This window comes from Brachyhypopomus gauderio, chromosome 10 (assembly GCF_052324685.1).
Source record: "Brachyhypopomus gauderio isolate BG-103 chromosome 10, BGAUD_0.2, whole genome shotgun sequence".
Lineage (NCBI taxonomy): Eukaryota > Metazoa > Chordata > Actinopteri > Gymnotiformes > Hypopomidae > Brachyhypopomus > Brachyhypopomus gauderio.
Genome location: NC_135220.1, coordinates 11,187,785 through 11,205,319, shown reverse-complemented (window position 1 = coordinate 11,205,319; position 17,535 = coordinate 11,187,785). Strand labels below are relative to the sequence as shown.

At 44.0% G+C, this 17,535-nt stretch overlaps 1 protein-coding gene across 1 annotated transcript in view; it reads left to right on the top strand.

Annotated features, from left to right (window-relative positions):
• fgf11b (fibroblast growth factor 11b) overlaps nt 1-17,535 on the top strand; it is a 40,758-nt gene that overhangs the window by 20,838 nt on the left and 2,385 nt on the right. Inside the window, exons 2-3 of the mRNA XM_077019421.1 lie at nt 2,754-2,864; nt 5,124-5,227. Coding sequence (XP_076875536.1) covers nt 2,754-2,864; nt 5,124-5,227 — 215 coding nt within the window. The remainder of the gene's footprint in view (nt 1-2,753; nt 2,865-5,123; nt 5,228-17,535) is intronic.

The following is a 17,535-nucleotide window of genomic DNA, read 5'->3' as shown; positions in this document are numbered from 1 at the left end:
TTCAGCAGATTCTGCAGTGTTCTGCATGGTGAGTGATGGTGTGACAAGAGGAAAACAGAGGGACATGCTCATACACACACACACACACACATCCATTCACTGTTAGGCAGGCAATTTAGAAAAAAAACATTATTTAAGCACATACCTTTGACTTTATTGTGAAAAGGAACATGTATCTTTTTTGGGGAAGCGAACTCAGCGAACTCAGCAATCCAGCAATATAAAGCTCTGAGGACAGGACTGAGGACAGGACTGAGGACAGGACTGTGGACAGGACTGAGGACAGGACTGAGGACAGGACTGAGGACAAAACTGAGGACAGGACTGAGGACAGGACTGAGGACAAAACTGAGGACAGGACTGAGGACAGGACTGAGGACAGGACTGAGGACAAAACTGAGGACAGGACTGAGGACAGGACTGAGGACAGGACTGTGGACAGGACTGTGGACAGGACTGAGGACAGGACTGAGGACAAAACTGAGGACAAAACTGAGGACAGGACTGAGGACAGGACTGTGGACTGCAGAGCGACAGCAGGGAACTCCCACACACCTTCCTTCACTCCTACTCTGCTCCTGTCTTCATCTTCATTGCACACAAAATCTCATGGCTGGAGTTTTTTCAGCACTTCAGATTTTGCTGGGTGATTCTCTCCCCCCTCGACCACAGGCAGCGAGGACACGACCCCCTTCACCTGCCCTTGTAAATCCACATTTTACATTTCAGAACAGCAGTACACGTATTGCTGTGTCATACATTCCTTTGGCATTGACTGTCTCTTAAAAAAATTCTTTAACTATCCTTTATAAAGAGGATGCAGACAGGCCCAGAGTTCTGCAGTTGGTAGTCTTAAAGCAGACAGCGTAGAAAGGGCCAGGAGAGGGCGGGGCTGGGAGGGGGCGGGGCCGGGAGCGGGGGCAGAGGGGAGGGGGGTGGAGGGTGTCGCGGGTGCCGGGCCAGGAGGGGGGGGGGGGGGTCACGACTCTCAACTTCCTCTTCCTTTCTCAAATGATTGCAAAGTAGCCCGCAGGGCCACAACTCATAAAACATTCAGCCACTGTTCTCCTCCTCTTCCACGGCACAAATAAACGTGCCATGCTAATACATCTTTCATAGAGCCGATAGGCAGACTTCTCACTCCGATCAGTCCTTCAGTGACCCAAACTCCTGCTAAAAATAAATACAACCAGCTAATGGACAACACCCCATCCCTCTCTCTCTCCCTCTCTCTCTCTCTCTCTCTCTCTCTCTTTCACACCATGCACTTTCACACCATGCACATAAAGGGGCAGGTAAATACCTGCGTGGTCTATTACACACAATAACTAGTGTTTACTAACAGACTTTAAAATTGTCTTTAAATCAGCATAATTGCTAATCCATCTGTGCGGGACAATTAGACTGGGCTATGTGATAAAACCCCTGCCGCTGAGGGTCTCAGAGACAGCTTCATCCTCCGCTGCTGATAAACATTTCATGCCTTTGAACACCTGTGCTCTGGATATGGGTACTAAATTAGTCCAGCCCACCTGCGAGACGGCCAATTTTATTTAGCTCACATGTAGCCAAATGGGCTCTGTGGAAACTGAGAAACATCTTGAACGTTTATCGTGTACTGCGGGTTTAAGGCTCTTTGGAATGGCCACGTCATGCATCAATGAGTTTCTGCGATGAGACACAGGATTATACTGTGGTAATATTGCATAAGAGTATACTGTGGAAATAAAGTATAGGAGTATACTGTGGTAATAATGTATATGAGTATACTGTGGTAATATCATATAGAAGTATACTGTGGTAATATCATATAGGAGTATACTGTGGTCATAAAGCATAGGAGTATACTATGTTAATAAAGTATAGAAGTATACTGTGGTAAAATCATATAGGAGTATACTGTGGAAATATCGTATAGGAGTATACTGTGGTAATAAAGTATAGGAGTATACTGTGTTAATAAAGTTTAGGAGTATGCTGTGGTAATATCATATAGTATACTGTGGTAATAAAGTATATGAGTATACTGTTGTGATATTGTTGATTTTTGATCTGCAGAATGATTGTTGTCCTCACCTGTTAGTTTTAACAGTTATTTAGCAGTTTAATTGTAATTTTAATAATTAAAGCTTTGGGCTTTAAGAATATGATGCTTATGATCATATAATTAGCATAATGTTTGGCATTACCAGTGATTGCATTCCTGTCTGTGATCTGTTGATCTCTTCACTGTCTTTAAACTCTCGTCTTTGAAAAAAAATAACATTTTGGACATAAATGTGGATACTATTTGTGGAAACCTATGAAGAAATATGTGCCTATGACATTTTTTTTATTTCTAGCAATATAATAATATCTAAGAAATAATGTAAAATAAAATATATAAGGAGGCAAAGAGATGCAGCATGTCACAACAGTGTAAAAGGGATTTACAGACATCAAGAACATTTTGATGTTTGACGTTTTTTTTGCAGTCCTTACACTGTTTCTCTCACTAGTAGTCCAATACACTACAATGTAATGAATTTAAAGTTAATTAAAGTGAACAGAGTGCACAAACAAGGTTAAAACTGTTGTCATATAACCTCTATATTAGTCTGCTACATAAACAGTTCAATGTCTCCCGGGGCTCTATGTGTTATAATGTCTCCAGAGATTGAATATGACTCTCTCTCTCTCTCACTCTCTCTCTCTCTCTCTCTCTCTCTCTCTCTCTCTCTCTCTCTCTCTCTCTGTGTGTGTGTATTTTTCAGAGCCTCAACTGAAAGGCATTGTTACTCGACTTTACAGTCAACATGGTTACTACCTCCAGATGCATCCAGATGGGACCATGGACGGCACAAGGGACGAGAGCAGCTCCTTCTGTAAGTATGTGTGTGTGTGTGTGAGAGAGAGAGAGAGAAAGAGAGACAGCATACACATGCACGTGTGCTCCACAGACTGTGTTCACTTTAACTCCACTGCTGTTATTTCTGTCCTCATGTAAACTTTGTGGTGTTGTAAAGTCATTTCCTGTATCTTCCCCCCATGCTCTGTGCTCCTGGTCATCCTGTGTGTCCATTTGTCAGTGATAATTAATTTGAGAGCCCAGAGTTGGCACATATCTGGCCTGCGTGTCTGGCCTGAGTCCAGATGCTTTACTCCCGTCCTCTGGTCTTGCCGCCTGCCTAAGACTCGTTTTACTAAAGCTGACCCTCCTGATCGATGGCTCCAACCCAAAGAACGTGTTGGTGTGCACACATTACAGCCATTTACAGTGAACTAATTAGATGTTTGTCATTTTTTGGGAAATTATTATTGCTAACACTGGATACTTAAGTGTGTGATGAGGGGATATTCATCAAGGTCGCCAGTGTTGGCACGTGATGATTTCAGTCTCGATTACTCTCATGCTACACAGTAAACACCTCAGTCGAGATATTTGTGGTGTGTTTGAAGAGCAGAGATGCACTTTGGGTGAAAAGCGGAGCTTCTGGGTTTTGTGTCCGGGCCAGAAAGACGCTGCTAGCCCAAAATAGAGCTGTGGTGTTGAAGGGGGTGAGGGTGGGATATGCGGGAGGCCGTATAGCAGCTGAACTTGATTTGTTTGTTTTTTTGGAACGTGTTGAACACAGTGTCCTCCTTTGAGGTTTGACTTATATTTGACCTGGCTGCCATGGTGATAGATGTTAAGTGTTACTGACAGTGACAGATAGCAATATGTGATCATACGGAAGATGGCATTACATGATGTTGCATGCATGGCTGTCGAATGTTGAAATATCGGCATTACAAACAGTAGAGTGTGAGAGAGAAGGCAGCAGGCTGTTGGATTGTGAGTTTGAGTCACAGGATGGCGCTGGCATATTCAGACAGCATATAACAGGCATGTAGAGGACTCTGTTTATAGATTTAATAACCACATAATCAACCCAATCCCATGTACACCATGACCAGAACACGATGTGCTATGACATACAGATTATTAGCTCATGTCTGATGAACACGGGGATTTGGTTTCTACATGCAAGCGTTCGCCATCTTGATCCGATACCCACTGCTGCTGCTCCAGCCTGGCAGCAGTCCTAAGATATCCACAGTATTGGTGGTAGGAGAATGTAGATCTCTGGCAGTAATTCTGTGATGTGATATTTTCAGTAGCAGCAGGAGGATGTAGAGAAATGGGAGTAATTTTATGATGTGATATTGATATCACTGTCAGTGAGGATGCCGAGCTCTGGGATGCTGTGATCTACCAGTTCAGTCTTTGACATCTGTTTAAATGTTCTCTCTTGGCTCTCTGTCATCATTTTGCTCTTTTGCCCTCCCTCTGTCTCTCTATCTTTCTGTCTCCCTCTGTCTCTCTCTATCTCCCTCTGTCTCTCTATCTTTCTGTCTCTCTGTCTACCTCTGTCTATCTGTCTCCCTCTGCCTCTCTATCTTTCTGTCTCCCTCTGTCTCTCTGTTTCTCTATCTCTTTGTCTTTCTCTATCTCTCTATCTTTCTGTCTCCCTCTGTCTCTCTTCGTCTCCCTCTTCCTCCCTCTGTCTCTCTATCTCTCTGTCTCTCTCTATCTCCCTCTGTATCTCTCTGTCTCCCTCTGTCTCTGTCTGTCTCTCTGTCTCCCTCTGTCTCTCTCTGTCTGCCTCTGTCTCTCTGTCAACTCTTGTTTCATTCCTATGATGCAGGATCCATCTCTCATCTGCCACCCCCCATACTCCCAACATTACTTCCTCTACTTCCCTCTCCTCTCCCTAATTCACCCCATCCCTCTCTCTCTCCCTCTCTCTCTCTCTCTCTCTCTCTCTCTCTCTCTCTCTCTCTATCACACACACACACAAACACACACACATACACACACACACACAAATACACACACACACACACACACACACACACACACACACACACACACACACACACACACTCTCTTTTCCTTCACTGTTTTACCCTCCCCTAAAACTCTTTCTGCTTGGTTAGTCCTAACATCTATAACAAACCGAAGTGACAGTGGTGTTGATCTGGTCCCGCAGTCCTGTGTCTGGCATGTGTGCTAGGCCGGTGCCGCCTGCCACCGCTCTGTGTCTTCCTGGAAGGAGGCAGCTTCTCACTCCCTTTCCCGTGTTCCTCTCCTCCCTCTGCAGCACAGTTCAACTTGATTCCTGTGGGCCTGCGGATAGTGGCGATCCAGGGGGCCAAGACCAGCCTCTACCTGGGCATGAACAGTGAGGGCTTCCTCTACACCTCTGTGAGTGACTCCCTCATCCTTCACAGCTCACCCTCATTACCATTATACCTTCTGTGGCCTTCCAGGCTAATTATTACTAGGTGATTGTGTCTTTGTAGATGTCTCAGAGTAAATTGTCATGCAAAAAGATAAATTACTCCTCCTGAATCAAACAATGGAACGGAATAATTTGGGAAAATAGGCCACTTGGCACTGAGTGTCCCCCGGGCGCTGTCCGGTGCTGAATTCTTTATCTGTTTGAAAATCTCAAGATTGTGTTGTCACCATTTTCACTATGACATCAACAATAGCCCTTATTTTCATCTGAAGGTCAAAAAATTTAACCTCGAGGTCGAAACGCACCAGTGCTATTGAACAGATAAGGTACAAAGTGTTCCTGTTTCCAGCCACGCAGTTCAAAGGACAGTTTCCAGTGCTTCAGCACTTTGTATTCTGTGCTCTTTGCAGAGTGTCTGGTGCACTGAACATGCCCGATAACATCTCCCGTAGGCTGTTACGCACAAATCAGAAACAATAACGAGGGATTAGCCAGTGCGGTGTTACCAATTAGCCGAACTGTGTTTGCAGGAGGCAGCACAGGATGTGCAGGATGTTAAGAGACGAAGGTGAAGACGAAGGTCTGACCGTGTCATGGGGGTAGTGGGGGGGGGGGGGGTGTAATGAAGTAGCTCTAAGGGACAAACAGAGTGAGAGAGAGAGAGAAAGGAGAGAGAAAGGATATATAGTGGGTTTTCTAAGGTCTGTGCATAATATGTATATTATGGAGAAATAGCTGGACTGGGAAAACCAGCAGGAATGGCAGCGAGACAAGGTGAGCTGTGGGACTTTTAGATGTAAAAGCATAATATGTGTATTAGAGAGCAAAGGAGAGACACAGGGAGGGAGAGTGAGAGAAAGGGGACAGAGAGAAAGTGAGACAGTGTTGGTTTTCCATGCAGTATGTGAATATGTGCCAGAGGTGGTTGTGATAATGTGGGTTAGTGAGAGCGTCATGTCTCACATCTCCTCTATGAGCCCAAGAACATCATCACCACCATCATCACCATCATCTTCACCATCATGGTCTCTGCACAGGTGTCAGTGTGCACCTCCTATGCCGCGCGTGGACCCAGGTTGTCCAGCTGTCCGTCACGTGTCCCTCCTCCTGTCTCCCCTCACCCTGGGGGTTTCCATCTCTGCTCAGCTGTCCTGGTCCTGGTTTTGGCCATTAATGCCTGGGGCGACCTTTCTGCTCTGTGTTCTCTTCTTGACTTTGGACATCAGGCAGACTTGGTCTAACTGAAGTGCATTCTGGAAAACCCAGTTCACCTGTGGGCAGGGTGTCATGTATGTAGCTTTATGCATTGTTCGGATTGCTTACAATGGGCTTATGTAAGCAGACATTTTTGTGTATTTATATGCTGAGGTAATGCTGCAGTGTATTATCAGTTGAATTATGACATGACACATTAACATCGTGGCTCTGTTTATGCATATGCATATGTAAAAACAATTTTCAGAACAAAATGGCTTCTACAGGTAAACCTCAGTATTTGGTGTGACCTCCCTTGGCATTAAGTACATCTTGAACTCTTTTGAGGAGACTGTTCTGAAGTTTGCAGTAATCTTCCAGTACCACTCTGAGGCAGCCATGTTCCTGCTCCTGCTAAGTGCTAAGGGCAGATCTCTGAATACTCAACACTGTAGCCTATAGATGCTGTTTTTTCGGATTAGTTTCTCAGTTTTTCAGATTACATTTCTTGTATTTTGTGGATGTATTCTAATTAAGAGACTGAGAATTAATTATATTTTTATACATTATATACCATTATATATTATATATAGTCATGCATGTGTGTGTGCCTTCAGTATTGAGTAGTATTGAGTAGTATTGAGTAGTATGTGGGCATGTGTGAGCAGCTGTAACCACGGGCCAATTTCCTCTAGAGAACAGGAGTGACTATACTGACAAATGTTCACATTGTGACATTTGCTGTCAGAATGACAGAGCGTCCAGGAACAGTGCCAGGCTGTGTGTGTGAGGGGGTGATGGGCTCTTCCTTCTGTGTGTGTGAGGGGGTGATGGGCTCTTCCTTCTGTGTGTGTGAGGGGGTGATGGGCTCTTCCTTTTGTGTTTGTGAGGGGGTGATGGGCTCTTCCTTCTGTGTGTGTGAGGGGGTGATAGGTTCTTCCTTCTGTGTGTGTGAGGGGGTGATGGGCTCTTCCTTCTGTGTGTGAGGGGGTGATGGGCTCTTCCTTCTGTGTGTGTGAGGGGGTGATGGGCTCTTCCTTCTGTGTGTGTGAGGGGGTGATAGGCTCTTCCTTCTGTGTGTGTGAGGGGGTGATGGGCTCTTCCTTCTGTGTGTGTGAGGGGGGTGATGGGCTCTTCCTTCTGTGTGTGTGAGGAGGTAATGGGCTCTTCCTTCTGTGTGTGTGAGGTGGTGATGGGCTCTTCCTTCTATTTGTGTGAGGGGGTGATGGGCTCTTCCTTCTGTGTGTGTGAGGGGGTGATGGGCTCTTCCTTCTGTGTGTGAGGGGGTGATGGGTTCTTCCTTCTGTGTGTGTGAGGGGGTGATAGGCTCTTCCTTCTGTGTGTGTGAGGGGGTGATGGGCTCTTCCTTCTGTGTGTGTGAGGGGGTGATGGGCTCTTCCTTCTGTGTGTGTGAGGGGGTGATGGGCTCTTCCTTCTGTGTGTGTGAGGGGGTGATGGGCTCTTCCTTCTGTGTGTGTGAGGGGGTAATGGGCTCTTCCTTCTGTGTGTGTGAGGTGGTGATGGGCTCTTCCTTCTATTTGTGTGAGGGGGTGTTGGGCTCTTCCTTCTGTGTGTGTGAGGGGGTGATGGGCTCTTCCTTCTGTGTGTGAGGGGGTGATGGGTTCTTCCTTCTGTGTGTGGGGGGTGATGGTCTCTTCCTTCTGTGTGTGTGAGGGGGTGATGGGCTCTTCCTTCTGTGTGTGTGAGGGGGTGATGGGCTCTTCCTTCTATTTGTGTGAGGGGGTGATGGGCTCTTCCTTCTGTGTGTGTGAGGGGGTGATGGGTTCTTCCTTCTGTGTGTGGGGGGTGATGGGCTCTTCCTTTTGTGTGTGTGAGGGGGTGTTGGGCTCTTCCTTCTGTGTGTGTGAGGGGGTGATGGGCTCTTCCTTCTATGTGTGTGAGGGGGTGATGGGCTCTTCCTTCTGTGTGTGTGTGGGGGGTGATGGGCTCTTCCTTCTGTGTGTGTGTGGGGGTGATGGGCTCTTCCTTCTGTGTGTGTGGGGAGTGATGGGTTCTTCCTTCTGTGTGTGAGGGGGTGATGGGTTCTTCCTTCTGTGTGTGTGAGGGGGTGATGGGCTCTTCCTTCTGTGTGTGGGGGGAGTGATGGGTTCTTCCTTCTGTGTGTGTGGGGAGTGATGGGTTTTTCCTTCTGTGTGTGAGGGGGTGATGGGTTCTTCCTTCTGTGTGTGTGAGGGGGTGATGGGCTCTTCCTTCTGTGTGTGTGAGGGGGTGATGGGCTCTTCCTTCTGTGTATGTGTGAGGGGGTGATGGGCTCTTCCTTCTATGTGTGTGAGGGGGTGATGGGCTCTTCCTTCTGTGTGTGTGAGGGGGTGATGGGCTCTTCCTTCTGTGTGTGGGGGGAGTGATGGGTTCTTCCTTCTGTGTGTGTGAGGGGGGGTGATGGGTTCTTCCTTCTGTGTGTGTGGGGAGTGATGGGTTCTTCCTTCTGTTTGTGTGAGGGGGTGGTGGGCTCTTCCTTTTGTGTTTGTGAGGGGGGGTGATGGGCTCTTCCTTTTGTGTGTGTGAGGGGGTGATGGGCTCTTCCTTCTGTGTGTGTGTGGGGGGGGATGGGCTCTTCCTTCTGTGTGTGTGTGGGGGGTGATGGGCTCTTCCTTCTGTGTCTCTCACCCTGATAGTCCCACACACACAAACAAGGTTAAGTTTTTAAAAAGGTTCTATTTCTGTACTGAATAAGTACATCATAAGTGCCTTTCTGTACTGAATAAGTACATCATAAGTACATTTCTGTACTGAATAAGCACATCATAAGTACATTTCTGTACTGAATAAGTACATCATAAGTACAATGTCGGCACGTCATGTTTGTTCAGTCCTTTCATTTTCTGCTTGACTGGCTACTGGGGCTTGTAGTGGTCATCAGGGTCCTAGTGTCTGTCCCTGTATGGAGGTGCAGCAGAGTTAACCACGCAGCTTCTGTCCTCCCCTCTGTTCTCTGCCTAGATATGCAGGCCACGCAGAGCCATAAATGCCCCTACAGCCCATGAGCTCATGCAGAGGGAATCTCTTTATCACTGTGTGTGTGTGTGTGTGTGTGTGTGTGTGTGTGTGTGTGTGTGTGTGTGTGTGTGTGTGTGTGTGTGTGTGTGTGTGTGTGTGTGTGTGTGTGTGTATGTGGGTGTGTGTATGCGGGTGTGTGTGTGTGTGTATGTGAGTGTGTGTGTGTGTGTGTGTGTGTGTGTGTGTGTGTGTGTGTGTGTGTGTGTGTGTGTGTGTGTGTGTGTGTGTGTATGTGGGTGTGTGTATGCGGGTGTGTGTGTGTGTGTGTGTGTGTGTGTGTGTATGTGGGTGTGTGTATGCGGGTGTGTGTGTGTGTGTGTGTGTGTGTGTGTGTGTGTGTTGGTGTGTGGTATGGACATATGAGAATTGTTTCTTGATAAAAATAGTGCCACGTCCCCTTTCTGACCCACTTTATGGACGTTATGCTCTGGAAAAGCCCTTCTATGCTGGGGAGAGAGAAGTGGTAGGGGAAGAAGGGATGGAAAGGGGAGAGAGAGAGAGAGAGAGAGAGAGAGAGAGAGACGGGGTGAGGGCAGCTGGCACAACTGCAGCTTCTTGATCTGACAGAAACAGTTTTGTCTCTGATCTGGATCTGCTGTGATTGTCCATTATTCACATCTGAGAGGTTCTCAGCTTTGTCAGGCCAAGGCATTGGACCACAGCACCCAGCATACATGATAGTGTGAGTGTGTGTGTGTACATTTGTATGAGTGTGAGTGTGTGTGTGTACATTTGTGTGAGTGTGTGTGTGAGTGTGTGTGTGTACATCTGCGTGAGAGTGTGTGTGTACATTTGTGTGAGTGTGTGTGTATAGATTTGTGTGAGTGTGTGTGTGTACATTTGTGTGAGTGTGTGTGTGTACATTTGTGTGAGTGTGTGTGTGTGTACATTTGTGTGAGTGTAAGTGTGAGTGTGTGTGTGTACATCTGCGTGAGAGTGTGTGTTCGTGTGTGTACATTTGTGTGAGTGTGAGTGTGTGACTGAGTGTGTGTACATTTGTGTGAATGTGTGTGTATACATTTGTGTGAGTGTGTGTGTGTACATTTGTGTGAGTGTGTGTGTGTACATTTGTGTGAGTGTGTGTGTGTTTTTATCTTTTATGGGGGATAATTGGCTTCTGTGCCTCGTGTTCCCCTCTGGATGGTCCTGTGATGTGAGATGCTGGAAGATGAAGATGAAGATGGAGATGGAGAAGCAAAGTCTGATGCAGACAGATGGGGCGCCATCAGACCTGGAGGCCACGCCCTCACAAACCACACCCACAACCACACCCCTGTCCTCTTGAGCCACACCCCTGTCCTCCTGAGCCACACCCCTGTCCTCCAGGCAGTGTGAAGTGTGATTGGCTGTGTGCTGTGGGGGATGCAGGTATGGACGTGCGTGAGACTGATTTGCTCTGTGGTCATTTCCTGCCTTTCCCAGAGTCCCAGTGAAAACCGACCTGTGGCAGTTCATAGTCCATAAACCCCCTGCGCCATTTCGCGGTCATCTCCTGCTTTCAGGGTTTTATGGGGCACAGTGACAGCTTGCTTCTCTGGGTTTATTGTTCCTCTCTGCCACCGGTGTGGGCGGGAGGTGCGGTGGGGTCCCCACCTCTCACGCCCGCTCAAGCTTACTGACAGAGACCCGTCACCTGCCACATCAACCAGGATGGATGGGTGGTGTGACCGCCTGCACCACCTCTGCTCCGCCTCCACCCCATGCGCTGGCTATGATCGTCCCAGCCAATCGGCTTCTGCAGATGGCTCTATCAGTCTCCTCTGTCTCACTCCCACACACCCCAACACGCTCCCACATCTGCACGCGTGTACTTCATTGGTTCATGTATGACATACCAGATACACGCGCAGGTCCAAAGGCTCGCTAACTCGTACAGAACGACGACACAACACCGCAGTGCCAAGAAGTTCCATACAGACACATACATTTATGGTCCTACAAACAAATGGATAGATTAATAAATGTGCTTACATAAGTATGCACACACACACACACACACACACACACACACACACACAATCAGGGCAGTCTTAAACACAAACCCCAAGAAAGTAGATAATCGGTGAGGAGAGGAAGTTGTGTCTGTGCTTTAACAGACTGTGCTATTTCCACCCAGAGACACTGTAGAACACACAGCAGTGTGTCTCACTGTGTGAACAAGTCGTGTACTGGAACCGCTGCTGCTCGCTCTGCACTGACCCCTGCTGGCTGGAGGAGGAATAGCATCCTCTATTCAAACTTGCAAAGGCACCTTCAACCCCTCCACCTCCATTCTCTCTTGTCCTGACTACTCACTGTGCTAGATCTGTGCTAGATCATTTTTAAAATCTTCTTAAGATATTTTGTCCAACGAGTGGCAAGATTTGAGTAGTTTGAGAATCCATATTCTTCATTGGGTAAATCTTTTTGGGGAGGGCTGTGGTTAGGAGCACAATTAGAACTTTAGATCTGTGTCGTCTGTATTGTTTGTGGAATCTATGAAGATTCAAAGTCACACTGAATTATGCATGTGCTTTTTGAAATAGCATAATAGGAATTAATTATTCATTTGGGTTTGCAGTGTTGTGTTACACCGAGGACCTTTACCACCACAGTGAGCAGGACGTGTGTAGAGGTCACATCTGATCTCCTGACCCTCACTGATCAGACGCCCCTCCATGGCTTTCCACAGAGTTCCCCGGTTCCTCTGTTCCTCTGTTCTGGGGTGCAGGCAATAGGCTCTTCGGTCCACGGCTGCTCATGTTTAACTGTCCATAGACGTTAATGAGGACTTACTCCACTTAACACACAGGATGTGAAGGGCCAGTATAAATACTTACCAGAGGTCATTATTTGTCCCAAATGCAGTGGAAATCCTTGAATTGCATTAAACTTGTGGCTGGCCATAAAGTAGGAGGCTTCTCCACTGCTCCATTCAGCATCTGCTGGGAAGCTCCCTGAGAAAATTGCTCCTGACTTTGCGGGTTGCTTTAAAGAGGTCATGGGGAGTCCTGGATCACCATGGCGATTAGAACTACTCTGCCTCCTGTCAATTTCATGCTCTCTGAACAAAGCAAAAGCTGCAAGGAGTTATTTGATTGTGTAATCTGTGTGAAGGTGCCATCATAATCCCTCCCCATAATTCCCCCCCTCCCCCTCATGGTCCAGGGCTCGGGGGGGCGGGGTCAGCGAGAGATGGTCAGGAGGAACACTTACCCTGTTTCCCTGGCATGGCGTAAAAGAGGAGTAGGTAGAAAAACTAATCAGACACCACTGCGGAGAGAAGAGTAGAGAGGGAGGAGTCATAAAGAGAGGGAGGGGTCAGAGAGGGAGGGAGGAGTCAGAGAGGGAGGGAGAAGTTAGAGAGGGAGGAGTCAAAGAGGGAGGTAGAAGTTAGAGAGAGAGGGAGGAGTCCGAGAGAGAGGGAGGAGTCAGAGAGGGAAGGAGAATTTAGAGAGGGAGGAGTCAGAGAGAGAGGGAGGAGTTAGAGAGGGAGGGAGAAGTTAGATAGGGAGGGAGGTGTCAGAGAGAGGGAGGAGTCAGAGAGGGAGGGAGAAGTTAGAGAGGGAGGGAGGAGTCAGAGAGGGAGGGAGAAGTTAGAGAGGGAGGAGTCAGAGAGGGAGGGAGAAGTTAGAGAGGGAGGGAGATGTCAGAGAGGGAGGGAGTTGTCAGAGAGAGAGGGAGGAGTCTGAGAGGGAGGGAGAAGTTAGAGAGGGAGGGAGGAGTCAGAGAGGGTGTGCAGGGACTCGTAATGGTGTGTGACGTGTTGAAGAGAGACAGCAAGGAGGTCTGGGATCTGCACACACACACAGGCCACATATTAACCTCCTCCCCTCCATTATTAACCCCAACCCCATAATCAATAACCTCCTCCCCTCCGTTGAGCAGGATCAGCTCTGCCCTGTAGCACTGACGTCCCAGCTCAGACATTTAGAGTTGCCATGCCGAGATTTCAAGGGTCCTTTGATAGGGAGCTTTGTGATTATTCCAGGATTGGTTCTTCAGTGTGGGCCTGATCAGCATTTTCATGGTATCAGTGTCTAAGAGGGACCTGGTTTTGTAGCAGGTGGAGGTAGAGAGGAGGTGTGGAGGACATAAAAGAGCTGATGGAAACATAAAGGTGAAAATGTTGCATTTCTTGGCCTGTGCACTTGGGTAGGAAGAAATATAATTTTTGACAGTTAGTGTTCTCACCGAGCTGAACTGCAAGATATGGACCAGAAAGCTTTTATTGGCCTTCCTGGGGTTCCCTCCCTTTCTCCCTCCCTCCCTCTCTCCCTCTCTCCCCCCTCTCTCCTTCCCTCTGTCAGTCTGCTCCCTCCTTCCCTCTCTCAGTTGTTCCCTCTATCGCTCCCTTACCCTCTCCCTCTGCTTGCTCTCTCTCTCACTTCCTCCATACCACACACTCTCACTCTTCTCCCTCTCTCCCTCCATCTCTCACTCCTCCTCCTCTCTGACAGAAGGAGCTTCAGTCAGCCCTTCACAGTTAACTGCTGCACTCATCCAGCCCTGTAGACTGAGTTTGCTTTCCTGACAGTGCCAGGACTCTGACAATGACTAAGAGAGATATCGCCGTAGTTACAGTCTCATAGTAACACAGCTCTGGATCGGTGGGAGTATGGATGACTGTGGGGTAGAGATGGGGCTTCTGATGTCATATCGGGAGTTCAGGAGGACATTGTATTCTCCATACAGGTCATTGCTGTGATAAGCTTATTCTTTAAATCAGTCAGTATAGTATTTAAAATCTTTCTCTCATACGGCACTTTACCTTTATTTGCATGCTTATTTACATATTATTTGCATATGCTAATCATGTGGCAGCCTGGATGCTGTTGGCACTAAAGAGGAGTGAACTCCTTTAATCAGGTATGTTAGTTAGACTAAACAGCCGTCCACCGTATTGGACACGTCTCCCTCATGACACCATGCATGGTTTGTCTTAGTCCTCGTGTCTCTCATTGGTGGGACGTTTCTGAGCACAGAACCTCTGTTGCCTGCTAGAATCTGTTTGGTGGCCCACTCTGAGAGCACCAGACATGCTGATCTGAGAGAAACCTCCAGCCAAACTGCTGTGCCTAATACAAGCTGTAGCAGCTTGACACCGCAGCCACGCCAGTGTTAGTGCTGCGTTGAGAATGAGCACATGGCGCCAGTCAGCAGGTGTTGCATGTTCGGAAACTGTGAATGGAGCAGAGGACACTGACACAACAGGGACATCAGCAGATGGACGACAGTTCATAGATGGACATGCACACACCCTTTATTACATATAAACACCCTTTATTACATATAAACACCCTTTATTACATATAAACACTCTTTATTACTCTTTATTACATATAAACACCCTTTATTACATATAAACACCCTTTATTACATATAAACACCCTTTATTACTCTTTATTACATATAAACACCCTTTATTACATATAAACACCCTTTATTACATATAAATACCCTGTATTACTCTTTATTACATATAAACACCCTTTATTACATATACACACCCTTTATTACATGTAAACACCCTATATTACTCTTTATTACATATAAACACCCTTTATTACTTATACACATCCTATATTACTCTTTATTACATATAAACACCCTTTATTACATATACACACCCTATATTACTCTTTATTATGCATAAAACCCTTTATTTCTCTTTATTATGCATAAACAGCCTTTGTTACTCTTTATTATGCATAAACAGCCTTTATTACCCTTTATTACATATAAACACCCTTTATTACATATACACACCCTATATTACTCTTTATTACATATAAACACCCTTTATTACATATAAACACCCTTTATTACCCTTTATTACATATAAACACCCTTTATTACATATAAACACTCTTTATTACTCCTTATTACATATAAACACCCTTTATTACATATAAACACCCTTTATTACCCTTTATTACATCTAAACACCCTTTATTACATATAAACACCCTTTATTACATATAAACACTCTTTATTACTCTTTATTACATATAAACACCCTTTATTACTCTTTATTACATATAAACACCCTTTATTACATATAAACACCCTTTATTACATATAAACACTCTTTATTATTCTTTATTACATATAAACACCCTTTATTACATATAAACACCCTTTATTACATATAAACACTCTTTATTACTCTTTATTACATATAAACACCCTTTATTACATATAAACACCCTTTATTACTCTTTATTACATATAAACACCCTTTATTACATATACACACCCTTTATTACATATAAACACCCTTTATTACTCTTTATTACATATAAACACCCTTTATTACATATAAACACCCTTTATTACTCTTTATTATATATAAACACCCTTTATTACATATAAACACCCTTTATTACATATAAACACTTTATTATTCTTTATTACATATAAACACCCTTTATTACATATAAACAATCTTTATTACTCGTTATTACATATAAACACCCTTTATTACATATAAACACCCTTTATTACTCTTTATTACATATAAAAACCCTTTATTACATATACACACCCTTTATTACATATAAAAACCCTTTATTACATATACACACCCTTTATTACATATAAACACCCTTTATTACTCTTTATTACATATAAACACCCTTTATTACATATAAACACCCTTTATTACATATAAACACTTTATTATTCTTTATTACATATAAACACCCTTTATTACATATAAACACCCTTTATTACATATAAACAATCTTTATTACTCTTTATTACATATAAACACCCTTTATTACTCTTTATTACATATAAAAACCCTTTATTACATATACACACCCTTTATTACATATAAACACCCTTTATTACTCTTTATTACATATAAACACCCTTTATTACATATACACACCCTTTATTACATATAAACACCCTTTATTACTCTTTATTACATATACACACCCTTTATTACATGTAAACACCCTATATTACTCTTTATTACATATAAACACCCTTTATTACTTATACACATCCTATATTACTCTTTATTACATATAAACACCCTTTATTACATATACACACCCTTTATTACATATAAACACTCTTTATTACTCTTCATTACATATAAACACCCTTTATTACATATAAACACCCTATATTACTCTTTATTACATATAAACACCCTTTATTACATATACACACCCTTTATTACATGTAAACACCCTATATTACTCTTTATTACATATAAACACCCTTTATTACTTATACACATCCTATATTACTCTTTATTACATATAAACATCCTTTATTACATATACACACCCTTTATTACATATAAACACTCTTTATTACTCTTTATTACATATAAACACCCTTTATTACATATAAACACCCTATATTACTCTTTATTACATATAAACACCCTTTATTACATATACACACCCTTTATTACATGTAAACACCCTATATTACTCTTTATTACATATAAACACCCTTTATTACTTATACACATCCTATATTACTCTTTATTACATATAAACACCCTTTATTACATATACACACCCTATATTACTCTTTATTATGCATAAAAACCCTTTATTTCTCTTTATTATGCATAAACAGCCTTTGTTACTCTTTATTATGCATAAACAGCCTTTATTACCCTTTATTACATATAAACACCCTTTATTACATATACACACCCTATATTACTCTTTATTACATATAAACACCCTTTATTACATATAAACACCCTTTATTACCCTTTATTACATATAAACACCCTTTATTACATATAAACACTCTTTATTACTCTTTATTACATATAAACACCCTTTATTACATATAAACACCCTTTATTACTCTTTATTACATATAAACACCCTTTATTACATATAAACACCCTTTATTACATATACACACCCTATATTACTCTTTATTATGCATAAAAACCCTTTATTACTCTTTATTATGCATAAAACCCTTTATTTCTCTTTATTATGCATAAACAGCCTTTGTTACTCTTTATTATGCATAAACAGCCTTTATTACCCTTTATTACATATAAACACCCTTTATTACTCTTTATTATGCATAA